The sequence below is a fragment of the Pholis gunnellus genome, assembly GCF_910591455.1.
Source record: "Pholis gunnellus genome assembly, chromosome: 17".
In the NCBI taxonomy this organism is placed as follows: Eukaryota; Metazoa; Chordata; class Actinopteri; order Perciformes; family Pholidae; genus Pholis; species Pholis gunnellus.
In genome coordinates, this window is record NC_136544.1 from 15,441,270 (window position 1) to 15,449,988 (window position 8,719).

Consider the following 8,719-nt stretch of genomic DNA (forward strand, 5'->3'; position numbering starts at 1 on the left):
GTCTAGTTGAATCTCACCTGGGTCTGACCTAACTAGGTCACGTCCAGCCAGGCTTATGGGTCACATTGGTAATCATCTGATATTTGTGAGTACGCTCTCATTAGAGAGGTGGCCCAGAATGACAAGTTGAGTGTGATAGTTGCTTAACCAGCGAGGAACAACAGTTATAATATTCCCAGGCATCACAGCACATGTTGCATCTTTTCTTGCCTTGTTCTGTGTCTCTGTGGCGGCCCCTCCCTCCGTCTTCCTCCCTGTATTTAACAGGACGCATCCTGTCTTCTCCTCTCTGTTGGTGCTGTTTCCACGTCTTTAGTACCTAAATTTCAGTCATGTTTGAGTTGGTAGGACAGCGCTTTTCAGTTTGTCTGTGTGTGTCTGTGTGTGTGTGTGAGTGTGTGTGTGTGTGTGTGTCTGTGTGACAGTGAGTGTGTTGTTGTGTTGGGTGCAGGAGCTGAAACATTGTGCGGTGAGCATGTTTTAATGAGCACAGCGGTGCAGTAGCTAGCCTGCCATCTCTCTCCTCCTTTTACACACAAACACACGCCCAGTAAACCAATATCATGCATTTCATGTGCAGTGTGCAGGGGAGTGGTGGCACAGTATTTAGTATTTGCATGGCTGTGAAGCCCCCATGGAGACAGAGCGAGCTCATGCCCTTTAAAAGAAGCACCCTCTCCATCTTGACACACTGACAGCTGGGTAATGTAGTGGACAGTCCAGAGGTGCTTCTCCTGAGAGGACACTAACATGCTCATACAGGACAGGAACTGGTGTGTTGTACAAGCTGCACAGTACAACTCTTTGCGTCTGCACATAGAGCCAACACACATGAAACAACACGTGCACACACAAACACACCCTCTGCCCGCTGCGTGTACTCAGGTCATGCCAAAACACAACTCTCTTTTTTAAAGAGCTCCTTTTCAGATCAAGAATCTAGTTCCATTCAACTCATAGAGAGCTTGTGATTTGAGCTCACTTGTGAGAAATACACTGCTGGAATGTTAAAAGTAATATTTGATTCAATTCAGGGTTTAATGGTAAAATGTGTTTGTATGTCAATAAATTATTTAAATAAGGGATTAAGGCAAATTTTGTTTCGAGTGAAATATCTAAAAGTCATGAATGATTATTCCTGTGAACATTTCCATTTTAAGTGTTGTATCGGTGTATTTTTAATCAAGTTTCTCTTAGTCTAAGTTCATGGCTGTTCCAATTTTGTCCTCCTTCTTGATGAAATGTGTGGTGAGTATCAGTGTAAAAATAACAAAGGAAACGATCATATTTAAAAAGGCAAAAATTTGGAAAATATTCTATGTATAAAAGATGTATATGTGAGATATCCTTGTGTATAATAAAAGGTAAGCAATTTAAGATGAGGTCACTATTTCAACACAATCATGTCATCAAGATTTATCACCTATACAGTATAATGATGCATTCAATTTTATTTTTTTACATCATCGGTGCAATGTCAGTATTCTGTTCCCTCTCGGGACAGATGGATGCAGGATTATCTCTGTGATTTTAGGCAAAGATTAGATAGGAGAGCAGATGCACTCAGTGGGAAACATGGACGTCACAGACAAGGAAATGGAGGAAGAGGGACCAGAGGGTGGGGCATGATGTCTCTCTCTCTCTCTCTCTCTCTCTCTCTCTCTCTCTCTCTCTCTCTCTCTCTCTCTCTCTCAAACTCAAAGTAAGTAAAAAAAGAAGATAAGGCGATTTTCTAAAACAAATATCTAACTAATCTAACTGGGGATTTGTATAGTTCCCCAGGGAGTTAGGAGCTTGCCGACTTCCATAATCATCTCACCGTTATAGTTTTAGAATACTTTGTGTTCGATCGTTTCTGAGCGCTTCAGTTAATTTTTATTTTGAAAAGATTTACCGGAAGTATTAGCACTATAATGTCTGTATTGACGATAACTTGACGAATTAAATATAGTGCTGCAGTTCATCATTGTAACCGCTAGATGGCGATAAACACACATATCTTTATACTCAAGCTACACGTAAACTTTCTCCCGAGGTAAACACAGCTCTTTAACCTGCCCGTTATTATTTTTGGGCACTTGGGACAACATAAACAAGCTGCTAACCATACAAATTTGAATATGTGATATTAATAACGATTGTAATGTCATTACATTAAGAAATTAATTGTAGTGATGTAGTTTCTGACTTTAACCGCTAGAGGGCAGCAAACACAAACTGATGATTTTAAATAAAGTCAGGTCAATCGTATAATGTCTTGACTTCCGGTGTGAACATCTCTAGAATATTGATCTGCTCTTCACACCAGAAAATAGTTGTTATACCAGCAACAAAAATACTATTATTATTATTATTATTATTATTTATTAATGGTATTATATTGCCGTGGTTATTTGTAATAGTTAGTTGACCGTTAAAAGTAGGTTTGTAGTGCGCACTGTGACCACTAGAGGGCAGTGAAGACTAACTACGGACTCGTGTAAACTCCACCAAGCGACAAGCAAGTCTCAAGTTAGACGCAATGCAATACTAACCATTCCGGTAACGTATTTCAAAATAAAAGTCCAATGGGGAAATGAAGGTGGGTTTAAAGTTTGAAACGGGTTTTATGAGACAGATTCAACTGGTATTTGCATGAGTATGATTGCAATATTCAATAAAATAAAATACAAAAGGAATGTATTGGCGTCATACGTTTACATTTCACAATCAACTGTGAAATACAACACAAAAAATGTACGTACAATAAGTAAATATCTACTAGTGTACAGAAATACGTGAGCAGAGCTGTATCACATTACATTTAAAAATATATATAAATGCAAATGTATCAGTATCTTTAGGGTTGAGAAGAACGTCTCTGGGAGAGGAAAAAAGTTTGCCTGAGAGGCCACGCCCAATTATGTCTACTCTTCTTTATGATTGGACGGATTTGCTAGCTGTGGGAGGTGCTACAAACTGGAACTTCACCGTGATTGGTTTGTTACGAGGTCTATCAGTATGCCGTCGTTTCATTGGTTGTTTGACGAGGGGGGGATTAACCTGAAAACGCTGCTTTCAATGAGCTACAATGGAGACTAAATAGGAACTCGATCGGATTCAGGCTTTTAATTTATTCATTAAATGAAGTAAGATTTGTTCTAGTAGCTTCTCAAATCTGCGGTTAATGGTTTTGACACCTATTGCTAGCTAGAAAAACAAGTTGCAGACAGATCCCGAAGTTTGTCTACAAGTGTTTTGAATAAGGAAATCGTCTCAGGCTAACGTTATGTAGCGAGCTAATCTCATTGATCTCTCCGTAAACCTATCATTTCACACACAGTTATAAACCCTACATCGAGGTAAGTACGTTTAAATAGCTCTACCACCAGCGTTCATGCACATTCAGTAACTATGAGGAAGACTTAACGTCAGCGGGTAGGAACGTTATCCTGAAATCTGGGTCAGTCTCTTCGCCATGTCTGTGTTGGGAGGAAGAGGGCAATACCCACTGGTTTTGATTTGTTTCGTGCTCACTTGATACTCTGCTGATGTGAAATCCCGGCGACCTGTTGGTTTAATCCTGTGCAGGCATGACCGAGTACAAGCTCGTGGTGGTCGGGGCAGGAGGTGTGGGGAAGAGCGCCCTCACCATCCAGCTCATCCAGAACCACTTCGTGGATGAATACGACCCAACCATCGAGGTGAGACACGAGCCATTAGACATCCTGCGGGAAGTTTAGTGCGTAATCTATCAAAAACTACATTCATCAATGTGAGTTACTCTCTCGTATGTGGCTTTAAAGGTTTGGATAGTTTTAAAGTCATATTATTACCCTGTTAGGGGACAAACACAATCCACAGGATATGATGTTATTCTGTCTAATGAAAGAAGTGCTCAGATCCTTCCATAACCTTTTTAACAGTTCATTTTGTGAAGCTTGGTATTAAAGTTCTTTGTTTGCTTTTTAAAGTTATATGTAAGAAGTTGTGTTCTTCTCTGACTTATATGTTGGAGTCTCCTTATCTCACAGGTCAACGTGAGCTGGCCATTTGTATTTGCATGACACAATAAATAGCTTAAATAAATGTTGCAATAGAATACTCCATTACAAGTAGAAGTACATGAAAACCTAACGAAGATCAATGTATAAGTAACTAAATGTACTTGTATATGAAAAGTATTCAATATGCAGCAGAACCCAGATCATAACCTTCTAAAAGTTGATTTAAAATACATCAAACTGCTTTCCTGTTGGCCCTCATTGGTTTAAAATAATTTCCACTAAATATAAATCAAGACTTGTAACTCTGCTGAGTAATCTCTCATCTTTCTCAAATTGTCGCCTAAAAATCCCCACAAATTGTTTGTAAATCTCTATTTAAATACGTTCCTCCAGGTTCATACAAAACGTCTCATTCAACAAGGTGTTGCTGCTGCATGACGCAGCAGTGTGACTGTAAAAAAACAAAAACATGGGAATGTTCATGATGCAATCACGTGTCAGATTTCCTGGCAGACGCCTTTTTTGTTTTCCGCCCGTGTGATCATGTCAATGCCGTGTTCCAGGACTCGTACAGAAAGCAGGTGGTGATCGATGGAGAGACGTGCCTGTTGGACATCCTGGACACTGCAGGTCAGGAGGAGTACAGCGCCATGCGGGACCAGTACATGAGGACAGGGGAGGGCTTCCTCTGCGTGTTTGCCATCAACAACACCAAGTCCTTTGAGGACGTCCACCTGTACAGGTACAAGAGGCTTCGTGGTTGAGGGGTTACACGCCGCCAGTGACGAGTCTCTGAATATAAAAACAGCTGGAAGTTTAAACAAAGTGTCATAAAAGGACTAATACTAAAACGCAGTCTGTCAGTCAGCTGTGTTTTTTATGATGTACTATAATATGAGTTTCTTTGATGGCATACTATTCTATGACTTTCTATGTTATACTATGTTAGGACATTTTTATAGCATATTGTATGACGACTTTTCATATTTTATACTATACTATGACTCTTTATGACGTTTTTTTATGACATAATATACTCAAGAATGCAGCGATATTGGATATCGGGCCAATACTCACTCAAATAGCTGGATCTGATGTCAGTGACAATTGGCCTGATCCATTCAATTAAATTCTGTTTAAATACGATATACATTATCTACTGGGATTTTAATTTCTCATTACGTTTTTGACCAATTTGTTGCTGGATTTACGCTATAGCTGGTGTATGATTTATTATTTAAAAAATAATGGTTCAGTAAATGTTACATTTAGTTTTACACAGTTATGATAGCAATGTATACGTCTATACTGTGTGTACGAAGTACTGTACTAATATGAATAATGATCATATTGTACTCTGACTTTTCATAAACAGTTATAACATACTCTACTATGACTTTCAAATAATGTTTTTTATGACGTACTATAACTTTATTTTATGAGTTTTTATGGAACACTATACTATGACCTTTTATGACACACTATATAATGATTGTTTAGGTTGTACTTTACCCTTTTATAACCCTTTTCATGACATTCTTTACTATGACTTTATCTTTTTCTACATACTATACTATGACTTGAACTTGAACTGATCCAAACACATGAAACAATATTAAAGAAAATATTAGGTGTTGCAAAGATATGAGTAGGGTGGCCTCAGTATCTTATGTGCTTCTGCTTTTTGTCTGCTCCTCAGAGAGCAGATCAACAGGGTGAAGGACAGTGACAGTGTTCCCATGGTCCTGGTGGGGAATAAGAGCGACCTGAGTACCCGCACGGTGGAGTCACGGCAGGCCCAGGAGCTGGCTAGAAGCTACGGAGTACCGTTTGTCGAGACCTCTGCCAAAACCAGACAGGTACTTAGGAAAGACGGTCACTCTTGTATTCATTTTGCAAAGATGCCAGCGTGAGCCTTTGTCTGAGTAATTAAGACATCTGCAAGTCAATGTCGATGTGTTTCTGTCTCTGTGTTGCAGGGTGTAGAGGAAGCTTTTTATTCACTAGTACGGGAGATTAGAAGATATAAGGAGACCAACCGCAGCAACAAGAAGAGCAAGAAGAAGACTCAGAGACGTTGCATAATACTATAGCCAAGCACACACACGCACACACACACACACACATCAGCTCATCCCTAACAGCACTTGTTTCACGCTCGCCCTCACACTCTCTTGTCTCCTCTGTCACGTTGGAGACGTCCAGCACAGCTCCGGACAGGGCAGCAGAAGTATCTAAATCCATTTTATACTGCCGTCACAGTTTCCACCTTACACTATGTCACCACAAGATATGCAGCGTCTGCTAAACGCTGTGAAGTCTCTTTTTGTTCTTTTGTTTGTCGACCAAACGACTACAAGTTTAGATTAGTTCTTTTTTCTTCTTATTGGTTAAGGTTAGCATTTGTGCAAACTTATTTCCCGAGTCTGTGGTAGAAATATTGCATTTGTCTGTAAAGACGGTACTCTTTTACTGTTTAGAGTCACGCCAGTGTTACAAACCATTCCTGTTGACTGTTCAGCGGTCAGGGGTCCATGGTGGTGCGTCACTGCACTTTGTACGGTCACATCGGGTGACACACTCAGTCCAGATCTTCTAAATTGTTCTAGCGTTATTTAGAGAGGTGATATTTGTGATGCTTGGTTCATATCTTATCCCCCCCTAATAATAAGAGAAACAACAAGAAACGGTGTCACATTTTCTAGGATACTGTTTTTAATGCGAAAACATTTTGCTTTCAGGTGATTGGTTAAAACTTTTTGGAAGTTTGAAAACATCTGTCTAATGTAACCCTGATGTTTTTCATAGGTGATTGTGTCCTCTGTTGCTTGACACACAACAGCAACATCTTTCTTCTTCTTCTTCTTCTTCTTCTTCTTCTTCTCTCACCATATGCGAATGAAAATGCTGTAACAGGATAGGATCACCGCAGTAACAAAGCCTCAAAATTGTGTTGGAGACTCCGAGGTGCACTTTATCATTTCCTGTTATGTGTTTAATGGTAAAAATTAAGGATTAGTTGGTACCATTCAAAAAGTTTACTCGGTCTGTTATTCCTCAGGTTCTGATAAAACACCATATTCCTGAGTGCTCTGTCAAATGCTTGACTGAGCTCTGATGCCTTTGTCCATCATTGACCTGCTGTTTGAAGTGTCAGCCCTGCTGTTTGTTCCACACACTCACACTGTATTCCAAAGGCCGCCTTTTAATGCAGGTTTTATGTATGTCACAGTGTTGTTGGTGGTATTAAATTCAATATTTAAACGCCACTGATGCTGAAACCAGTGTTTGACTACCCGGGAAATCTCTAGAGCTCAGACTCATGTTATCTGATAATGCTTGATGATAAGGATATTAGGGCATCAGTTTTTTTTTTTATAGCAGTGTTTGTCTTCTTTCATAATTACTGTCACCCTCAATGTTGTGGATGAAATTTATATTTTTGTAGCATTACAGATGACGTCACCCAATTTATTAACCTCTGCATTAAGAAACTTTTGTCCACGTATTTACTAAAATGATATAAAAGTTAACTAACTTCAATTGCTTCCTGCTAACAGAGGTGAACCCATCCATGAAGAGTTCCTACTTTGCGATGTTGTTAAACCAGCAGCTTCCAAATGTCTGTTTCTTTATCAGGACTTAATTCAGTTCCATTGTTAAGAAATGTTGAAAACCTTTAACAAGTCTCTCACTGACAGCTATGTAACATCTTTAATGCACTCTGCTGTCATGAACAATTAAATGTCTTCAGCTTTTATGTCTTGTTTTGTTTTATCCAACGGGGATCTTTACATGGAAGATGTTTTCAAGATGAGATGCAGGGCACGAGAAGAACGTCTCAGAGAGCAACTATGTTCAAATGTGCTGTGTATCTGGTAGAGAGCACATCCTGTGACATACTAAAGTGACATTTTATAAGAATTCTTTATTAAGTACTATACTGTGATTCTTTTATTATATTTTTACAACATACTATGACTTTTTCTATGACCCATTGTAAAATGCCTTTTTATAACTCTTAGACGTAGTAAACTGATTTGTTAACATTTTATGACATTTTATACCGTGACTTTTTTTTACATGCTATATGTACCATGAAGTTTTTATGACTTTTTTTCAACAGTGTTTTTATGATTTTTTGACATTTTCATGACTTTTTTTGGAAAATGTAATATGACTTTTTGGACATGATATACTATTACTTTTTAATAACTTTTTTCAACATACTATACTATGACTTTATGGACTTTTTTTGACATGCTATACTATGTGTCAGGGTTTACGGCAATAGCTGAATAACAGTGATTTTAATTAATAATAAAATGTTAACAGGGAACACGGAAGAGAAGAGCAGGGAACATACCAGGAATCACTTTAGATCAAAACAGGGAGCAAAGCAGGTAGCACAACAGACACACTGACACTGAGACGGGACACACAGGGTTTAAATATACTGGGAGCTGCAGGTGATTAGGAGGATTCAATCAGGGGCGGGGCAGACAAACAGGCGAGAAAACATACAAAGGCAGGAAGTGAAGTGGACACAAGAGGCAGGGAAATTCAAAATAAAACAGGAAACCAACTAAACAACAACCAAGACCGTGACACTGACGTTTTTATGACTTTTCTCAACACGCTTATGATATATTAAATTATGAATGTTTTAATAACTTTCTATTACTTTTATGACATACTATACTATGACTACATCAACCAACCAAGAACTCAAG

General features: G+C 38.8%; 1 protein-coding gene across 2 annotated transcripts; it reads left to right on the top strand.

Moving 5' to 3' along the window:
* Positions 1-3,060: 3,060 nt before the first annotated feature.
* Positions 3,061-7,746, top strand: LOC306709104 (GTPase KRas). 2 transcript variants are annotated; one of them, XM_079177136.1, is made up of 5 exons: positions 3,061-3,341; positions 3,571-3,683; positions 4,550-4,728; positions 5,686-5,845; positions 5,966-7,746. In XM_079177136.1, the coding sequence occupies exons 2-5, from the start codon at positions 3,573-3,575 to the stop codon at positions 6,077-6,079; spliced, it is 564 nt and encodes a 187-aa protein (XP_079033262.1). In that variant the 5' UTR covers positions 3,061-3,341; positions 3,571-3,572; the 3' UTR covers positions 6,080-7,746. The 2 variants fall into 2 exon arrangements, with proteins under 2 accessions (XP_079033262.1, XP_079033263.1); XM_079177137.1 differs by having other exon boundaries at positions 3,077-3,128.
* The last annotated feature ends 973 nt before the right edge of the window (positions 7,747-8,719 follow it).

Excerpts from the sequence above, each read along its gene's own strand:
- LOC306709104 (XM_079177136.1), top strand. The coding sequence starts at position 3,573 with ATGACCGAGTACAAGCTCGTGGTGGTCGGGGCAGGAGGTGTGGGGAAG. Across the intron at positions 4,729-5,685 it reads GAGGACGTCCACCTGTACAG|AGAGCAGATCAACAGGGTGA; the intron begins GTACAAGAGGCT and ends TCTGCTCCTCAG. Across the intron at positions 5,846-5,965 it reads CCTCTGCCAAAACCAGACAG|GGTGTAGAGGAAGCTTTTTA; the intron begins GTACTTAGGAAA and ends TCTGTGTTGCAG.